The sequence below is a fragment of the Eulemur rufifrons genome, chromosome 8 (assembly GCF_041146395.1).
Source record: "Eulemur rufifrons isolate Redbay chromosome 8, OSU_ERuf_1, whole genome shotgun sequence".
NCBI lineage: Eukaryota > Metazoa > Chordata > Mammalia > Primates > Lemuridae > Eulemur > Eulemur rufifrons.
In genome coordinates this window covers 123,684,366-123,706,016 of record NC_090990.1, presented here as the reverse complement: position 1 = coordinate 123,706,016, position 21,651 = coordinate 123,684,366, and the positions used below count along the sequence as shown (strand labels likewise).

The 21,651-nt window shown below is 37.8% G+C and overlaps 1 protein-coding gene across 1 annotated transcript in view; it reads right to left on the bottom strand.

Annotated features, from left to right (window-relative positions):
* TMCO1 (transmembrane and coiled-coil domains 1) overlaps window positions 1–19,593 on the bottom strand; it is a 34,355-nt gene extending 14,762 nt beyond the window's left edge. The window contains exons 1-6 of the mRNA XM_069479115.1: window positions 19,407–19,593; window positions 18,911–18,988; window positions 13,382–13,441; window positions 7,905–7,951; window positions 6,985–7,052; window positions 685–829 (exon numbers count right to left, since the gene is read on the bottom strand). Coding sequence (XP_069335216.1) covers window positions 685–829; window positions 6,985–7,052; window positions 7,905–7,951; window positions 13,382–13,441; window positions 18,911–18,988; window positions 19,407–19,476 — 468 coding nt within the window. The 5' untranslated portion in view covers window positions 19,477–19,593. The remainder of the gene's footprint in view (window positions 1–684; window positions 830–6,984; window positions 7,053–7,904; window positions 7,952–13,381; window positions 13,442–18,910; window positions 18,989–19,406) is intronic.
* Between the last annotated feature and the right edge of the window lie 2,058 nt (window positions 19,594–21,651).

Sequence of the window (21,651 nt, the reverse complement as noted above, 5' to 3'; positions counted from 1 at the left end):
AGAATTATGCCTATATTTGATGCATGTGCAAACCTCTCCACTATAATGCCTGCTGAATGGCAGTATGTTCAGATGTCCTGAAACACACAGAATTCTTGGGCCAGAGACTTTCATTATTCCTTCCACTTTTAAAGTTCCATCTGAAAAGCCACTTCATTTTCTAGGGGGCCCTCATAACCCTTTTACTTCCCTCTTATCTCTCACTGGTTTTCCCTATGAATGTCTAATCAAGTTGGCCAAATGTAAATTCTGTAACACAGACTTTATCTTAACTGTGAATAACCTAAAATCACCAAATTATTACACTTACCTGTGCCCCTGAACTGCCAAAAGTGCTAGAGTATAATGAAGAAATGATAATGGGGAAGACCAAACCCACTCTTTACTTTTTATAGCTTTATACAAATAGCTGTAATGAAGAAGGAACCTGAGAGCTCTAAGAATGGGATGGGGAATCCATGTTTGCTTTTACCACTACTTCTCATCCCTAAGGATCAGTAACCTAGACCTATGGGTACATAAAATAACTTTAGGATGAAATACACTGGAATTCTAAAATGAGCAACTGAAAGAACTCAGTAGCAACAGCTAAAACATTTCCAGTATTACAGAAGTTTAAGAACTAATTTACGGCATGAGAGCAAGGAAGACTATACATATTAAATAGCAGATATGATTACTCACCTGTCGAATTGACATAGTGCAGAGAATATACAGAAAGATGAAGGAACAGTCTGTGGTGTCATCTCCCAGCAGGTTTCGATGAGACAGTCCTTGGATGTAAGAAAGAGGGGTGAAAGGAAGCTTTGCCACCACTCTACCATCAAATCTAAAAGGGAACAAACAAAGAATTGTTATTTTTGGAAGATTGACAAGCTTCTTGCTTCCAGAGAAGAATCTGGGACAGAAATGCAACTTTAAGTCTCTTGATCTCTGAAAAACAAAGAAAAGGTGACATGCTAAAAAGAGACATGAACCTGAAGGACAGTGATGTAAGAAAGGGCCTAGATTATCCCCATATAGCTTTTTCTAAACTAGTGGGTCTCAATTCTTTTGGAATTGAGTTAGTACGAATTCTTTACGTACTAACAAATTATGATGACCTTAAAAACTTTTTGTTTGTGTGGGTTATAGCTACTGATATTGATATCTGTATTAGAAATTGAAACTGTCTTCAGGCTGTTGCAATATCATGTATCGTGAAGCCTCTGGAAAACTCCACTGAATACTTATGAGAGAATGAGAGTAAAAAAGGCAAGTAACATCTCGGAATTATTGTAAAAATAGTTTTGATTTCAAGGACTTCCTGAAAGGGTCTCAGAAACTTCCAGAGATCCCCAGACCACAGTTTGGGAACCATTATTCTAAACCATAACACCAATAAGATCTTTTCCAAGACCCGAAGATACCTGACACACACATGAAACAGGATAAACATGTCTGAACAGGTGTTTATAGAACATACAGTGGTGAATGACAAAAGTAGATTACTAAACTGGATACACAATATTATAGCTTTTAGAGTTTGGAAGAAATTCCTTTTATTTTTTCTGAAATAGAAAAGAGAAGTGTTTCTAAAAGAGAAAAGCACAGGAAAATAGCTAGAAGCAAATACATATCAGTATTTATGTTAAGGTGCTAGGGATATGAGCTGCTTTTATATTAATAAGCTGTATAATGAGACAACAATGAAACTTATAAAAATCAGTGTGATTAAGGATAGTGATACCTATTTAAACTATATTAACAAAAAAATGACAGTATCAGTCAAATTACCACAATAGTCTTTAATTCCAGATAAATTGGCTAGAAAATCCTCTTTTAGAAAAACACTTGGTATTTTAGACTGTTTCTGTTGGGGAAGAAAGAGGTAGTAACATATCTTTTTCTTTGGGGGGAAAAACCCTAAATATCTAGATCAACTATTGTGTGGTTCTAAAAGGCTCGTACAACTGTACTCCAAAGAATACAGAATAAATTTGATATCTTCTATATGTACGATTAACTACTTAATACTATACTTCCAGCTGCCTTCCTAGTATATATTAAACAGAGAAAGGGCTCAATCATGAGGTGATTTTACTTGTATTTGACAAAAATATTTAAAGATCTGCTTGAAGTAATTATTTTCATTCTTTTCCACTAACCTCATAAAAGCAAAACAAAAGTAATAATTTTTCCAAGAGGACATATTCCCATTCCCTCACAAGAAGTACTAAATACAATTACCCCATTATTTTTTGACCACATGCTGTATACAGTGTGCTGTTCTAGGTGTGCCACTCTGATTATCCTTCTGTAGAGTTAAACTGTGAAATGAAGGAATGGAACAGATATGATGGTTATCCTTCTTATTGCTAACATACACACCCAACAAATTCATCTCATGCAGTCCTTATTGTTATTTTCAATTTGAAAACCTTTATGTCCTATAAATTAGTCAAAGTGTGTGAAGCTGAACATCTACTATGCGTGAGACCGTAAACCAGCAAAAATATGAAAGAAACTTTCAAGAACTCTTATTTTTAATGAACTAATGTTTTTCAGGGGACTAGAAGGAATAGCTAAATGAACTGGTGTCTAGCCTAATAAAGTTGGGGAGAGAAGCGGGGAAGGTGCAAAGAGAGAAATGAGTTTCAAGAGATACATTATTTCTTTAAGTACACTTACTCTCTGCAACTCTAGAGGGCAGGACCACTACTCATGAGGACAAGTACAAGAAGGCACATTTTGGCCAGTAAAAGGAATTATTTTCAAACCCTAAAAACTACTCAATAAAAGCATATCTCAGAAAAAAACCAAGCTCCTCATTGTCAGAAATAACTTTTAAAAGGATGAAAAATTATCCACAAGAGACATTACTGATGGGATTTCTGTACTGTTAAATGACTTTTAAGATCTTTTCCAATTCCAAAATCCTACTATTTCAGCTTTATAGAAATGATTCAGGAAGAAAAGCCAAAGAAAAGTAAGTAGCTATATCTAGTGCCTTGTATGGCTTCTATGGCAGGAGGATTGCTTGAACTCAGGAGTTTGAGACCAGCCTGAGCAAGAGCAAGACCCCATCTCTACTAAAAAAAAAAATAGAAAGAAATTAGCCGGACAACTAAAACTATATAGAAAAAATTAGCCGGGCATGGTGGTGCATGCCTGTAGTCCCAGCTACTCGGGAGGCTGAGGCAGAAGGATTGCTTGAGCCAAGAATTTGAGGTTGCTGTGAGGTAGACTAACGCCACAGCACTCTAGCCCAGGCAAAAGAGTGAGACTCTGTCTCAAAAAACAAAACAAAACAAAATAAAACACAATGCTATAAAAATAAAAATGTAGAATAATATGAATTTGAGGGCTCTTTTTTTTTTTTTTTTTGAGACAGAGTCTCACTCTGTTGCTCGGGCTAGAGTGAGTGCCGTGGCGTCAGCCTAGCTCACAGCAACCTCAAACTCCTGGGTTCAAGTGATCCTGCTGCCTCAGCCTCCCGAGTAGCTGGGACTACAGGCATGTGCCACCATGCCCAGCTAATTTTTTCTATATATATTTTAGTTGGCCAGATAATTTCTTTCTATTTTTAGTAGAGACGGGGTCTCGCTCATTGCTCAGGCTGGTCTCGAACTCCCGACCTCGAGCGATCCACCCGCCTCGGCCTCCCAGAGTGCTAGGATTACAGGCGTGAGCCACCGTGCCCGGCCTGAGGGCTCTTTTGATAAAAAAAAAAAAAAGTGATTTCGTTCTCCACGTGTTTTTGCACACAGCATTTTTGACAAAATAAGTATGAAAGAAGCATATAGCTTTGAAAACCTCAGTCTGTCTGTCTGAGACAAGGGTCTTGCTCTGCTGCCCATGCTAGAACACAGTAGCATGATTATACCTCACTGCAGTCTCCAGCTCCTGGCCTCAACAATCCTCCTGCCTCAGCCTCCCAAGCTGGGACCACAGGTGCACTGCTCAGGCTGGTCTCGAACTCCTGGCCTCAAGTGATCCTCCCACCTTGCCTTCCCAAAGTGCTAGGATTACAGGTGTGAGCCACCAGGGCCAACTCCAAGTTCTGGCAATTTTTAATAAAACTGCTATAAACATCTCTATGCAGTTTTTGTATGGACCTAAGTTTTCAACTGATTTGGGTTCGCTTCCACTTTTTATTCTAAGTAATTCTACATTGTCTGATTATGGAGAAAGATTCAGAAGTACTGTTGGGAATCTAAAAATATAAATTAATAAAACCTTTCTAGAGAACAACTTTTCTCAAAATTTAACTGAAGCAATACTTCTAGGATATGCCCTAAGAAAATAATAAGTATACACCTGTATAGATACTACCTGAAAATATTCTGTATGAAGATTAATAGAAAGTTAGGTAAATTAGGATACATCCATTCAGTGGAATACTATAACATACTCTTTTCAAAAAGAGTATGTTAGAGCTATACGTATGGTATTTTAAAAATTGTCACAGGTTTTTGTATATATAAAAATTATAGCAGGTTACAAAACAATCATTCTTGTGTATAAAAATTTATCTATACAAATACCTAAATATCTGTCTATATATAAAAAGAAGTACAAATCTTGAAGGATATATACTACATTTGAAGGAAGCAGAGTGGTTTTTTACTTTATATTTTATGCATTTATGTATATTAGAATTTTCTAATGAGAATATATTACTTCAATAATTAGAGAAAAAAGGTAATAAAGGAAGTTCCACCTTAGGGAAAACACATGGCATTAGGATAAAAACTTATATTTTAAAGCAGATGCCCTTCCCATAAAGCAGTCTTTCACAGAAATAGTGTGTGTCAGTGGAAATTTAAAAGACTGTTTACCATAATATGTTCACAACTAATATTAAGAAAAAAGAAATCACATGGGCCAGGCACGGTGGCTCACACCTGTAATCCTAGCACTCTGGGAGGCCGAGGAGGGAGGATCGCTCCAGGTCAGGAGTTCGAGACCAGCCTGAGCAAGAGCGAGACTCTGTCTCTACTAAAAATAGAAAGAAATTATATAAACAGCTAAAAAGCATACATAGAAAAAACTAGCCGGGCATGGTGGCGCATGCCTGTAGTCCCAGCTACTCGGGAGGCTGAGGTAGGAGGATCGCTTGAGCCCAGGAGTTCAGGAGTTTGAGGTTGCTGTGAGCTAGGCTGACGCCATGGCACTCTAGGCTGGGCAACAGAGTGAGACTCTGTCTCAAAAAAAAAAAAAAAAAAGAAAGAAATCACATGAATGCAAAGCAGCATTACTACCAGTCAAAACTGTCACAGTTATTTCTTACCCATGCTATTTCATTAGAATTCATCTGTACCCGGGACTAAGGAATAAAACTTCATGCTGAACTTCAAGCTGAGGAGGACTCAAATCTGTTGCAGTAATCCACAGTAAAGCCAAGGCCAATAAGAATAGCTACACACACACACACACACACACACACACACTAACCTACACAAATATTATTAGGCAAATCAGAAGTATGAGAAAAACAAGAAGTTAAGCATTGAATAAAAAAAGTATAAATGAATATTAAGCCAGCTCTATACTGGACAGAATGTAACAAATTTAAGAAGAGTACCTGAGTAGTTTGAGTAGTACCAATGAGGCTTACTAGTTAACTATCCAACCTTTCAGTGTTCAGTTTGCCTGGTAATTCATGGTGATAGGTACCCAAGAAATGAGAGAAAGCATGACAGAGTTAGAGCACTGGATTTAGAATGAAGATAGAAATCACAGGACTTTTAGATACCTTGCACAAGTTATTTAATCTTCCAAAGGTCTCTTTCAGCTCTAAAGGTCTATGATTCTAATAAGGGTTAGTTAAGTGAAAATTCTGTATTAAAATCATTTCGGACAACCTCTCTAGTCTCTCATCCAGATAAAAATGACCACTCTCATCTTTCTCCCTTACTGTACCTCACCTATATTTCTAGTATTATAGTACCCATCAATGTACTCATTTGTTTATCTGTTTTTTCTTCCTATAAAATTTTGATTCTTTACAGGCATATACAAGTTTGCTTAAAGAAAAATTAACCTACTGAGAGGAGGAGTCACATCTTCCTTGTTATATTCCAATACCTAGCACAGTGCTGACACAAGGCACACAGTTAATAGGTAGGAAGGGAAGGATATGCTTGGGGAGAAGATGCAAGGAGAAGGAGAGACAGACAGACAGGAAGCAGAGGACAAAGAGTTAAGAGGAAGGGAAGAAAAAGAAGGAGTGAGGGAAATTCCAATACATATGGTATAATTCAGGGGAGCTTTTGAAAGGCTAACAAGTGACTGTCATTCTTTGGATATTTTCCTAACTTCTGTCAAAAGCAGTTATATAACTACTGAGGTCTGCTATATGCTAGTTTAGACAATAGTAACCTATCTTATCATTAAACAAGATTATAGTTGTTAGGACTCTATTTTAAGAGTCAAAACATCTTTATATGACTACATTCACTTTGAAGCAGCAATTTAAAAACAGAGGGAACACATTAAATTCTTTTTAGAGACCTCATAATGCCAAACTTTTGTCTTGTACATAAAACATCCTCAATATTAAGAGCATAAAAATGTTATTGTGTATTTATATTTTATCAAAATTAAATTTCCTATATTTTGATAATTGTCTTGAAGTTATGTTAAAAAATGTCCTTGTTAAAAAAAAAAAAAATCCAGAAGTTCTCATGAACATAAATGAAAAATTGTCCTTGTTCTTAGGAAATACATACTATGAGTAAAGGGGCGAGAAGCCTACAACATACTCTCAAATGATTAAGAAAAGTAAGTAATGTATGTATGAATATACATATGATATAGAGAGAGAGAGAGAAAAGAAAAGAACTAACAACTGTGAATCTGGATAATGGATATACTATTCTTGCAACTCTTCTGTAAGTTTGACATTATATCAAAATAAAATATTACCAAAAAAGTACATGTTAACATACATACAAATACAGAGTAATAGTTATTAGGCAAAACCACATAAAAGATACTCACATGGAATTGAACATTCCCATTAGGGCAGTAAAACAAAAGCCAATCGCAAACATGGATTTCATTCGAACCTGTAATGAGATCAACAAATTGTCATTTGACACTAAAGAAAACCCCACCTCTAAAGCATATCCCAAAAGTTTTGGTTTCCTATCATTTTTTTAAAAAAGCGCTCCTCAGCAAAAAGCTGTTTGTTGGCTAACCTGCCCTCCATCTCCAATTCCTCTTCTTGCTACCTCGTGATGAATAACGTTGGGGTGGCCATGTGACCCCATGCTGGCCAATGAGTTACAAGCACAAGTAAAAGGTCTCTTAGTAAGTGGAAGACAAACTGTTGCACATTTCACATGTTCTGTGTTAAATACACAGAAGTAGAAAAGCCAGTCAAGCCACATAATTAGCCTATCTATGCCTTAAGAAAACATGCTTGAACAAAGACTATTCTTTATAAATAATGAGTAAATAGGTGATGAAATCACTTTTCCTTACAATTCCTGGTATGCCTGACACTCAGAACAAAAGGCCTCCTAAAGAACAAAATAAAAGCCAACTATAATGTTCCAACTCCTACACTGGGATTATATAAGTCACCATAAAACCAAAGATGCAGCACTAACATAAGGAAGAAAAAGAAAATAAACCACCTCATTTGAAAACATAAGAGGGAAACTATGTAAGAGCTGTGTGAAGAGGACAAATTATGACCTCCGAGACAGCCTTTAAAAGTTATTTATATTATTAAAATGAAGTTTAAGAACAGTAGCATATTTTCACTTCCATTTGGTCCAGAAACACTCATGACATTATCTATAGCCTTTATAGGTGATAACTTTCTGAAAAGTAAATGCAATGCACTTGATGCAAATCCGGATCTTTTGCTAAAAACATGTGGGTTAGCAAGAAGTTATATTTAAGATTCTTACCATTGATAGGTCTCTGTTGTTATTCTTCAGTTTCTCTTCTTGCCTCTCTGAAAAGAATTAATGACATGGTTAATACATACAGTGCTGAGCACAAAGCAGTTGTTAAACTGTCACTAATTGGTAATTAAAAAAGCACTCTGTTTCAGTATCATTTAATAAGATGAAGTAATTATTACATATGGAATATGGCATATTTTGTACTAACAGAAAATTCAAATGTAGTACAGCATCAAAATATTTCAATTTAAATAAATAAAAATCTTTAGAGTTTAATTTTTTTAATTACCTTTCATATTAAAAGTCTTAAGTCTGTACATTAAGATACACTCTTTTTTTTTTTTTTTTTTGAGACAGAGTCTCACTCTGTTGCCCAGGCTAGAGTGAGTGCCGTGGCGTCAGTCTAGCTCACAGCAACCTCAAACTCCTGAGCTCAAGGGATCCTCCTGTCTCAGCCTCCCGAGTAGCTGGGACTACAGGCATGCACCACCATGCCCGGCTAATTTTTTTTATATATATTTTTAGCTGTCCATATAATTTCTTTCTATTTTTAGTAGAGATGGGGTCTCACTCTTGCTCAGGCTGGTCTCGAACTCCTGAGCTCAAACGATCCGCCCACCTCAGCCTCCCAGAGTGCTAGGATTACAGGCGTGAGCCACCGCGCCCGGCCAAGATACACTCTTATATTAAATCTATGGAAACTGTCAATTGGTTAATTCGTAAGTATAACATAATGATTATACTTAGGTGTCTCAAATATTAAATAGCCACTCTTATATTTTATTCCCTTTTTCAATGTCTCTGAAAGAGCATATAGTCTAAAAATTATAAGCCAGTTGATAACTTTAGAATTCAGGTTCTTTCATACTACAGTCAAATCCATCCAAAACTATGCACAGTCTTATAGTTAAATCATTTATAAAGCTAGGAATTGTGGTCTATATATCAACAAAATTGTTATATACACAGAAACTGCTAAAAAATCCAAACTACCAAAGAAGCCTCAGCTGTACATTTTTATGTATTTACTGAATGCCATCAACATAAAGGACCCTGTCGTTGTACCTATGAAAAAACTGAGGCCCAGCAAACGGACAGTAACTCGTCAGAGACCACAGAGGTATTTTACAGCAAAGCCAGGACTGGAATCCAAGTTGCCTGACTCCCAACCCAATGATGTCTATATTCACTATGCTACTGCTTTCTTTGATCATGTATTTTATCACCAGGAATAATTCATTCTATAAATACTTATAGATGATTATCAACTATACGCAAGGCACTCTTCTGAGCACTGAGGATAAACAAAACAAAAATTCCCATCCTCATACAAAGATTATGAAGTAAAAATACATTAATAATAACAGGAAACTGTCCTCTGAAACAAAAAATATACTATTAGGCTACATCAAACTGGCTTGAGAGCTGGAAAACTCATGCAAGTAAAAGAAAGGAACAAGAACAGGCCTACAGAAAGATCAACCTGCAGACTAGACTGAAGTTTCTAAACAGTAAATGGCAGACGAACATAAGATTCCTTGCCCTGAACTGTTTCTACCCAGTTTCTTCTTCCTGGAAGGAGAGCACACAGGCGGGAGAGTGGGGATGCTGAAGACATATGGAAGAAAGTAAATAAAAAGGAATGCAGTTATAGTCCACCTTGGGGGCTGGAGCTCCTTTCATACCTAAGCAGTCCTCTCACAATGTAACTAGTCTTTTTTAAATGGGGGCGGGGAGGTTTGAGGACAGGGATAAGGGATGACTACAAGTGGGGAAAAGGGATTATTACAAAGAAATAAAAAAAAAAAAGTACAGAAAATCATCTATGCTAGAAATCCTGGAATATCCTTGACTCTATTCTCTCATCCAATCAAACACCAAGGCCAATTAATTATATTAGGTCATTAAAGATGAAATGTCTAATTTCAAATCAGAAGTGGTTTATTAAATCTGAAACAAGAAACACTTCTCTGAAACACTGAATATTGCTGGTCACTTCCCTCTTACTGGAAACTCCCTTCTTTCTGTGCAGCAACATCACTCTTTGCACCCCTTTACTCCCCAAATACTACATATATTTTTGTAAATAAGCTCAAGTGGGGAATCCGAGCAAAGGAAAAATAACGGTTGGATAACAAAACTATAGATAGGATCAATACATAAAAATACATTTAACTGGTCCTATAAAGTTGCTGGACATGAATAGCAAATCTGACTCTAGGCTTATTAGTAGCCAATTCAAAGGAAAAAAAAAATTCAGTCCAAGCACAGTGTCCATAAGATAAAAAATAAATCAATTATTTATGAGAGTCACTGCTTTTCCTGACATTGAAAACCTGTAGAAACGATTTCCGTAATTTGTCATCAGAAGACAATCGTGTAAGTTGTGGATAATGTTCTCGTAAATATTCCATAGTAGTACTACAACAAATTCTACCTGGTTGGGTTTTTCATAGTATGCCTAACAATGTAAATGTCAAGGTGTCATAGAGTAAAAGTAATTTTATGAAGTTCAAAATAATGCAGTTTAAGTTTATAGATTTCTAATAGTCTGGCATAATCTAAGAGTAAGATTTACAAGTCTAGAGAATGGATAGGCTGTCTTTTAAGCCACTCTTCATAGATATTATTTCTTATAACTTCTGATGAGCTTTTTTGGGTAAGCAAACAATTCAAGGCTGCATTCCATATTGAGATCATTTAAGTTCCGATACTTTGTGTTGTCAATTTAAAGGCAGATGGTAATCTGCCTTCCATTTTCATATCTTTCCTATTTTTTATAGCAAAGGTACTTGAAAGAGTTCTCCATGTTCAATGTCTTCATTTCCTCACTATACATCATCTCCTTAATCTACACAATCTGGATTTTGTCCCCCATCATGCCAATGAAATCATTCTTAAAATCACTAATAACCTCCATTTCTTAAACATTTAACACGTATCCTCAGACCCTTCTTATTCCCTGAAATTCTCTCAACTTCTGTGACACTACTCCTTTCCAACTTATCTGATAACACTTTTTCAGAGCTCTACTTCTGCTACCCCTTAAATTTCTGTTTCCTTAAGATACTCTCCACCCTCAGCCCTCTGCTCTTCTTGCCCTACGTTCTATCCCTGCATGATCTCACTTACCTTATGGACTCAATTACTACTTATAAGCATATGGCTCTAAAATCTGTTTGTAGCCCTATCTCTCTGCCAGCTCCCAAACCATATATACAACTGTGTACCAAACATTCCCACCCTGTCACACAGGCACTTCAAATCCAACATATTCAAACCTGAAATCATCTTTTTTATCTTCCCCATCCCAATCTGCTATTCCTCCAATACTTCCTATCCATATCAGAAATCTGGGCATCTTCCTAGACTCATACCTCTCTCCGTGCCCTATATCTAAAACCGTCACTGGGCTGGGAGCAGTGGCTCATGCCTGTAATCCCAGCACTCTGGGAGGTCAAGGCAGGAGGATCACTTGAGGCCAAGAGCTCAAAACTACTCTGGACAACATAGCAAGACCCCATCTCTCAAAAAAATTTTTTTAAAAATTAGGCGTGGTGGTGTGCACCTGCAGTCCTAGCTACCTGGGAAGCTGAGGCAGGAGGATCACTTGAGCCCAGGAGCTCAAGGCTTCATTGAGCTATGATCATGCCACTGCACTCCAGCCTGGGTGACAGAGGAAGACTTCATCTCTTAAAAAGGGAAAAAAAAAAAAAAAAAACAGTCACAGAGTCCCGTTGCTTCTACCTTCTCTAAACCTGTTAAATTTGTACCATCTACTCCATTCCCACTGCCTCTGCCTAAGTTCAGGTTCTTACCATTTTTATGCCTGGGATACTTAAAAAGCCTCACGATTTCCCTACCTCCAAAATGATCTCCTTTCCAACTTATCCTCTCCAAACTATTACCAGAGTTGTCTTCCTTAAACAAAATCTGATGTCAATCCTCTGTTTAAATCCCTTAATGATTGTCTAAAGTCTTCTAGATACAAACTAAATTCTTTACCTTAGTTTAATTTATAAAGCCCTTTACGAAGTAGGCCCTGTTTATTTCTCTAGCCTCATGTGCCTGTACTTTACACATATCTTTTATTTGTTACAGTAAACAATTTGTAGCTCCAGGCATATACCTTGCTATTTTAGCCCTCCATGCTTTTGCATATGCCTATCTTCTGCCTAGAATGTACATGGTTTTAAAATGTACAGGTGGAGTCTAAAGGTAGAAATGACCAGGTTCAAACCCCTTCTCTAACACTCAAATCCCATCATACCACTGAAAGACCTAGTGCAAGATATTTAACTTAAGTCTCAATTTTCTCATCTATAAAAATAAGGTAACACTGTTCCCTACCACATGCGTGGTTATGAGAATTTTAAAATGTGTAAAGTTACCACAGTGTGTTGCAGAAGTGCTCAATACACACAAATAGTGTAATATATTTATATTTATTTAGCTAACTCATATTAAAGCTTTAAAATTCAGCTAAAGTATTGTATCTTCAAGAAAACCTGACCCCCTAGGTTGACTTGGATATCCCTTCTCTTTAATTTTTATAACACTTAAAATATAGCTCTATGAAAAGTACTTACTATACTACACAGTAATCATTTATTTTCTTGACTGCTTTCCTTAACAGAATTTATAAAGATTTACAAATTTTCTACTTTGTTTCTCCAATGCCTAATCGAGCCACTGACAGAGTGGATATACGTAGGATCTTGCCATGGAATTCAATGAGTAGGCCATCTGAAAAATGTCTGGCAGCTCTACACTACGTGAAAAAACGTTAATCAGAACAGGATATTGGCATAGTCCGCCTGGTAGAATTCTCCCCAGGGACCCTAAGAGCAGTGATCCAGGTATAGAGACAAAGTTTCTGAACCAAATACACTGTTTGGCAACAATTTTTTCCTGATTTCAGAATCAGAAAGCATCATAAAGTATAGACACAAATCATGTATATTAATTTATGAATTGACTTTTGGAAACAGAATTACTTAAATTCTAAATTACACTAAAATACCAAAACCCGCTATTTCTGAGTAGATAAAAATTACTCAGCAGAAAATTTCCTACCCCTTAGTGGGTTTCCATCACTAGTCAATTCTCAGTAAGGAAGCCATGGAAACAATAAACACAAGCAACTCAGAATTCACTGCCAATAATCACCTCAGATATGAAAAACAATACACTTTTACAACCTATGCCAGGAGCCCTCAGCCAAGTTCAAAAGCCACAACTGTCATTTTACTAAAACTCAAATTTCAAAACTAGGAGAGAAAGAGCAACTGCTTGAATTTGTCCCATTTACTTCACAAAATAGTTAAGAATCAAGGTATGCAAGTGCCTTAAAAATCATAAAATCATATAAACATGAGTAACATGACTTATCACTATTAATGACTTTATTATATTTTCATCTAAGAATTTATTTTTTCCAAGAAAATCCAAATTTTGTTTAAACTAATATCTCATCTTACCTATTTTCTTTTTCTGTTGTCGACCAGCTGACTCTGTTATTGTTTCCTTCTTCTTTTCCACTGTAAACAACAGGGTAACACAGTAAAAATTAACTATGTAATATTCTAGAGAAACAAAGGATAATTTATCATAGCTGAACCAATGGAAGAAACTTACAAGAAAGTTATACACTGACTTTGATTACGGTTGTGACTGGCCCATTCACACAATTACTGACAGTAAAAGGTAGACACAATATTCTAAAGAATAAAACAATAATTATCAGCATTATTAATCAAATATGCCCATAAAGGATTGTATTAAGACACAATCAGAATCAAAACTGAGATGATTTTCAGAACATCAGGTGAGGATGATTATCTTAGCTAGCATTAAAGCACAGTTTTCAAATTCTACTCTCTCAGCTACCTATGGTTAATTGCAGCTCCATCCATTCTTGTACTTACTATAAAAGTAGAAATTCATTCATTCATTCAATTATTAGCTGCCTAAGTAACAGGCACTATTCCAGGTAGATGAGAAAATACGATTCTTGCCTTCTAAAGAATAATGGGAGGCGGGGATAATCACATGACAATTACAGTAGGGTGGCAATACAGACATATGCAGTGTATGAAAATCAAGGGTCAAAAAAGCTAAAACTGAATTTTTTGATGCATTTCAATTAATATGATGATAGAATAACAGTAAGCTTTTAAAAAAGGAATAGTTGTAATATATTATTTTATATTTACTATCTTTAATCACCTATGAATGAACTAGGATGAGATATGTCAAAAATTACCTTTACTTAGTTATTTGCATTATCTGTTCCCCATGTTATCTTAGTACATTAATAGTGAACAGTACTGTTTAGGCTGGATCATTCTTAAAAGCTGCATTACTCTGGGAGGCCAAGGCGGGAGGATCACTTGATTGAGCTCAGGAGTTCGAGACCAGCCTGAGCAAGAGCAAGACCCCATCTCTACTAAAAATAGAAAAATTAGCTAGGTGTCGTGGCATGTGCCTGTAGTCCCAGCTACTAGCGAGGCTGAGGCAGGAGATCACTAAAGCCCAGGAATTTGAGCTTGTTGTGAGCTAAGCTAATGCCACAGCACTCTACTCAGAGCAACAGAGTGAGACTCTGTCTAAAAAAAAAAAAAAAAAAAAAGCTGCATTAAAGAGAATTAGCAGGTAGAACTCTTTCTGTTAGTAAACTGCTTATTCCTGAACTCTAAAAGCAAATTGGTGAGGCAGCAGGATCATTTGAGCCCAGGTTTTCACGGCTGTAGTAAGCTTGGAGTGCACCACTGCACCCCAACCTGACTGAGAGAGCCAGACCCTACCTCTAAGAAATAAATGCAAAATTGGTACTGCTCTATCAAAGACATGTAAAATTCAATTTGACTCCAATATTGCAAAAAAATTTAAAGTGCTGACCAAAATAAAATATGTATGGGGTGGGTGGGTATGTGGGGGGGTGGGGGTGGGAACCTAATATATATATATATATATATATAGTTATATAACATAAAGATAAAACATATAGACGGAGAGATTTAGAATGAACTAGTATGAGATCATAAAAGGAAATTTAGTCAAAGTCCACAAGATGTTATAGAAATAACATTTTAAAAGACAAAATGGTCAGAAAACATCAAATGTTTTATTCCCTATCATTACTATTGAACAAAGAAACAAAAGTATTTCTTTCCCACTCCAGAAGGACTATAACACAACTACTTGGCATTTAACCATGACTGCATAAAAACAAGGGGGGAAAAAAAAAGAAGGCCAGAGAATAGAAACATAAAATGATATAATAAACATTAACCTAGTCTTCCAACAGACCAGATTGAGACTAGACAAATCTTTCTTAGGGATAAATTAATCTAATGTTTTTCAAACTTCGTAAGGCGTAAAGATATCTTTGTGTGTGGCTCTTTATTCACCAGAACCTTACTCCATAACAAGAAGTGGAAGTGTCGGAGTTGACAAAAATAAAAGATGTCTACGATGAAATACATTTTTGTCCATGACCTGGTATTCCTGCATTCTGCATTCCAGAGTTCTGTCAAACAGATGAAAAATCATTCTAAAAGCTTTACCCTATTTCACTGTAAACAGAAATATCTCATACTTCACAATAATTTATACTTAATAAATGCTCTCAAGAGCGAGACCCCGTCTCTACTAAAAATAGAAAGAAATTATATGGCCAACTAAAAATCTATATAGAAAAAATTAGCTGGGCATGGTGGCTCATGCCTGTAGTCCCAGCTACTCGGGAAGCTGAGGCAGGAGGATTGCTTAAGCCCAGGAGTCTGAGGTTGCTGTGAGCTAGGCTGATGCCACAGCACTCACTCTAGCCTGGGCAACAAAGTGAGATTCTGTCTCAAAAAAAAAAAAAATAAAAAAAATAAAAAAATAAATGCTCTCAAATAAACAATTCTGTTACAAGAATCAAATTATATATACTATACTTTAATTTTTCCCATTACCTTATTAGTCTATATTACAACAGTAACACAATGAAGGGAGACCTACTGATATTTAGGGTAACCCTATAAGCCCAGAGACCATCTGAATCAACCAATTCACTACCTTTAAGAAAACATATCTTTTGTCAATGGCCTCACATCAGTAGGTCTGCTTTTTGGATATTACCAGTATTTGCCAAATAATGCCAAGGATCAGATCAGCACACGAAAAGAAATCTACATCTAATTCTAACTCAAACCTATTGATAATTTTTTTATATTCTTCAAAAACCCTACAAACTTCTTTTGTCTGGACCCATACCAAATTCTGAATACAAAGTATCAAAAGGGATTATATATTTGCAATTAAGGCATCTGTTCTAAGAGGGAATTTACCTTATATTCTTCCTTTTAAATATCCCTCATGTTAAATATAATAGTTGTGCATTTATTTGATTATAAATTCCATAAGACAGAATCTATGCCCATTCATTTCATATTGTACTTACTGTGGTAAACTCAACATATCGCAAACAATCAAATATGTCAATTGATGATATAAATGAAAATGATACATGTTTACTTTTTGATAGATTATCCAAAGTAGAGGACTTAAGACCACAAGAAATGCCATGAGTCATTCCAATTATTGACCTACCTCATACTTATCTTCCATGCAAGCATATGAAAGAATTACATCAAAATCACAACTATGGAAGTATAGCCTGGCAACTATATTACACTTTGAATTTAAGCGTAAAGTGACAGAGACTTTTTATTTATTTTCACAATGCAAATAATTAAAGACAATGCAATATTGTAGACACCGATGCAGCACAAAATCTACAGGACAAATCCATATCACGTAAGCATTTAAGGTATGAGAATACCTTAAACAAAGAACCCTGCCCTAGTGGAGCTTTACTCTAGCAGGTAGAAATAAACAATATGCAACAACACGATAAATAAGTAAATCATATAGTATATTAGAAAGTGATAAGAGCCATGGGAAAAAGATAGAGAAGGGGAAGGGAGATTAGGCATAGTAGTGGTAGAGGAGGGGGACAAGTTGCAGTTTTAAATAAGGTGGTCAAGTTAAGACTCGGAGGTGAGATTTGAACAAAGATTTGAAGAAGGTAAGAGGATTAGCCAAGCAGATATTGCAGGGAAGAGCATTTCCAAGCACATGGAACAACCACTAGAAAGATCTCAGCACAAGAGTGTGGCTAGGGTGTGTGAGGAACAGCAAGCAGCCAGTGTAGACAAGAGTCAGAAGGAAAGAATATCACAGTGGTAACAGGGAAGCTCTGCAGGCCACTATAAAGACACTGGTTTTTCCTCTGAATGGAAAAGAAATACCATCACAGGGTTACAAAGAAGGGACATGATCTGATGGGCTTTTAAAAAAATTATTGTGGCCATTATTTTGAGAAAGGAACAGTTGTTGGAGACCATTGCAATAATCTATACAAAAGATCATGGCACTTAGACCACAGTGCAGTAGTGAAAAGTGGTCAGATTCTGGATATATTTGAAGGCAGCCCAACAGTATTTGTAGACAGACTAGATATAGGTTGCAAGAAGAGTCAAAGATAACTACACAAGGATTATGGCCTGAGTAACTAGGATAGACTTGCCATTGACCAAGATAAAGGCTACAAATAAAGCAGGCTTAGAAGTGAGACGTAAGTGTTTAATTTTGGATATTCTGGGATTGAGATGTCTGTTCATCATTCAGGCAGAGATGACGAATTGATAGTTGGACAGATGAATCTTGCACTAAGGAAAGAGGGCTGGAGACATAAACCTGGAGGTCATTGGAAAATACAGCACAAAAATGAGCTCACCAAAGAGGTGAATGTAAATTAAAAAAATAAATTTTGTGTCACCTCCCAACAATAGCAGGTCAAGAAACAAAACTGCAAACAGAAGAACAGTAAGATAAGAGCAAAACCAAGAAAGTATGGTGTCCTGGAAGCCACATACATAAAATGTAAGGTTTCTGGCTTGTACTCTGGAAGCATGGAGGTGCCAGTCACCAAGACAGGGAAATCCTGAAAGAGGATCATGTTTGTGAATGTAAAGATAATGAGTTCGGTTTTAAATATGTTGACGTGCATTATCAGCATTGAGTAAGTGAGGGAATAGTAAACTGTAATTTCAAAAGCCTGAGTTTGGTCTCTAATTTTCTGTTCTGTGATGCAAATTGCCTTTACCTTTCTAAGTCTCAATCCCCTTTCCTATAATGTGGAGGTAATATTTTTACAACTCACCACAACTGGTTGCTGTGTGGAGTAAGTGAGATAATTTAAGAAAAAAAAAAAACACAAAAAAAAACCCATCAAACTCTTATGAAGACATAATAAAAAGTCACAAAATACAAAAAGTTATAGGAATTCTAAGAAGCAAAAGTTATATTTAATGCTTAAAAGGAAGAAAAGAACATTGAAAGCTAAATCAGCCCTATAAGGAACCATTCACATTGTACCCTTAGCTGTGTCCTGTGGAAATACTCCTTTATTTCAAAGATAACAAACCCTACTTGTTTTTAATCTTTTCCTCAAACACTTCTTCAATTTCCTCACCCCACTGAAACTTGGGTTATCCCTGAAGACACCACTTACTGTGGCACCAGTCACAAGGATCTGTCATTCTCCAAACCACCTTACATGTTAAAATTTACGTATTTTTGTTCATATGCTATTTCTTTTACCTGGAATTTCCTTTCCCCAACTCATTCTCTATCCAAATTCTAACTACCCATAAGGGACTGCAAGGCCACCTGCATCATGAAAGCTTCCATGGTCCCTCCCAACTGAACAGGACCTCTTCTTTAGAACCATCACAGCCCATAACGTGTACCTGCACGTCCCTCACTCCCCTCTAGCTGGTAGTACACATTTTGCATAAAAGTCTTCTATTTCTAAATAGACTTCAATTCAAGTCGGATTCATCTTTGCATTCCTACTAAGTTTTTGTATCAGGTGGCGCTCCTGCAATATTTACTGTGAACTTGCACCCAATGAGCTTGAGGTGTTGCAACTATTTCTCCCGTGTTGCCATACTTACATTTCTTACTCTGTTTTTCCACTTCCGCCTTCAGTCTCTTGTATTTGTCTGTCCTGTAAACCAGGACCCAGGTTATACCTAGAACATTAAAAGCAACATGCTAACAGAGAAAAGTCTGGAAAGAGAACAACAAACTGTCAATAGTGGTTACTGTAGAAGGAGAAATCCAACTTCTTACTTTGTATTTACCTGTGGTTAACTTTTTTCAAATGTTAATACAACTGACGCTTCAGCCAAAATAACTGTAACACGACGTGAAGGTGTCTCCACATATTCCCAAATGAATGAAAACGACCTTAGACCACAGAAAATTCAGCAATCAATTCCACACCCCCCCTCCCGCTTCCGTTCACGAGTTGCCCAGCGATTTCCTGAAGTGAAGTAAACAAGGCCCCCAAGCAAGTAAGTCTCGCGATCGTTGCCCCGGGGGCGCGAGGGGCCCTGCGACCCTACTTCGCGGGCATCGATCAAACGTCTGAGAAACAGGCGCGCTCACCCTCGGCCAGCAGAGCCGTGCACACAGAGATGAACACGATGAGCAGAGTGTCCGCGAACATGGTGCTCATCTCGCACCTTCGTCCCCGCGCTCCCACCCGCCGGGGAGCAAGCGCTCTAGAGCCAGGAGAAGCGAAGCCAGAACGACTTCCCGAGATGCCGCGGCCACCGAGTAACACGCCGACTCCGACGGACTACAGATCGCACTTCCGCTTCCGGGGCACGGCACCGGAAGGGCTCGGGCCGGAGAGCTGAGTGGCCGCGCGCAGAGTCTCTGGGGCTGACGGGCTGGTTCTCGGGCCAAATTTCGCGAGAGGGACTCGCGGCGGCGGTGGCGGCGAGCTCTGCCCGGCGGCGTTTGCCTGCGGGGGTGCCGGCGGGCGCCTTCCCCCGGCCGGGGTCCGCTGGAGGGGCTCGTCTGGGTTTCCTCCCCAGCCCCGCGTCTGTGGCCGTAATATCGGAGAGTTCAGCTTAGGTCTGCGGTCAAGTAAGAAGGCTGACTTCCGCCAACACGAACCGAACGCCCGGGTTTAGGTGCCGGGCCGAGGACATGGAGCTGGGGACACGAAAATAACTTAGTCGTGGGCCGCCGGCTTCAAGGAGCTGACGCCAGAGCGAAGGAGAGAACCCGGTACAAACCGTGTAATTAGGGTGTAAGTAGAGATATGGCCCGAATGCCGCGGTGACACGGTGAAGGCGTGGTCAGGAAAAGCTAGTGAAAGGAACCGAAGCAGTGGCTTGGAGGAGCAGTCGTGCTTTTGGAGAAAGCGAAGGACTTTGTAGGCAAAGTGAAAGGCGAAGACACGGATGCTTGAAATTACAGAGTGTGTAATAGAGAAGTGAGTTGTGTGTCTGGAGAAGGGGTCATAAAGCCAGATGCCTACAGTGATGAGAAAATATAAATTATACAAGCAGAGCCCAAGAAAATGGTGGGAGGTACTATGATGGATAAGGGCGCGTTAAACTTCACCTGAAAGGAGCATTTGATACTCAGATCCAACCAATTTCTCTGGGAGAATGAGTACCTAGTTTTTGAGATCATTCCGTTTTTCAATAAATTCCAGAAATCCTGATTTTTATGTTAAAATTCAACCTACAAATGCTGGTAACTCATCAAAATTTAAAAGTTTAAAAATAGGTCAAAGAAACTGCCTCAATAGCTCGGTCTTAGGCTACGTAGAGGTATTCAGATTGTGTGTGTGTGTGTGTGTGTGTGTGTGTATGAAAGTTGGCTGAGCTGTCTCCCCTTGACTTTTTCTTTTTTTTCTCTTTTTTTTTTTTTTTTTTTGGAAGTTAAACATGGCCAGATCTTTTATTTTATTTTTTTTTTATTTTTTATTTTTTTTGAGACAGAGTCTCACTCTGTTGCCCGGGCTAGAGTGAGTGCCGTGGCGTCAGTCTAGCTCACAGCAACCTCAAACTCCTGGGCTCAAGCGATCCTACTGCCTCAGCCTCCCGAGTAGCTGGGACTACAGGCATGCGCCACCATGCCCGGCTAATTTTTTGTATATATATATTTTTAGTTGTCCATATAATTTCTTTCTATTTTTAGTAGAGACGGGGTCTCACTCTTGCTCAGGCTGGTCACGAACTATTTTATTTTTTTAAAGAGATGGGGTCTTGCTCTGTTGCCTGGGCTGGAGCGTAGTGGCATGATCATAGCTCACTGCAGGTTTGAATTTCTGGGCTCAAACGATCTTTCTGCCTCAGCCTCCTGAGTAGCTAGAACTATGGGCATGCACCACCATGCCCAATTGATTTTTTTAATTTTTTGTAGAGGCAGGGTCTGGCTATGTTGCCTAGGCTGGCCTCAAACTTCTGGGCTCAAGTGATCCTCCTATCTCAGCCTCCCAGAGTAGTGTGATTACAGGCATGAGCCACTGTGCTCAGCTGACTTATACCTTCTATCATTGGTTCTTTTATCTTAAACTCCACTGCATTTAATTTGTATTAATAGTTCTCCTATAGCACTACTTTTGACATTTTTTAGTTATATGTGCATTTCTTGTCCCCTCTCCTAGACTTAGCAGGAGAGACCCTGCCTCCTTTTAACAGACATCACTGAGCTTCTACTAAGTGTCACAAACAGTAGCGTTCACTGTAGGGTCAAAAGAATGATTAAGACAATTTTCCTGACTTCCAAGTTTCCCCAGGGAAATTATACATTATAATAAGGTATGACAAAGGTATTCTTAAAATGTCATGGGAGCACAGGTGAGAACAAGATTGGTTCTTCCTGGAGAGTT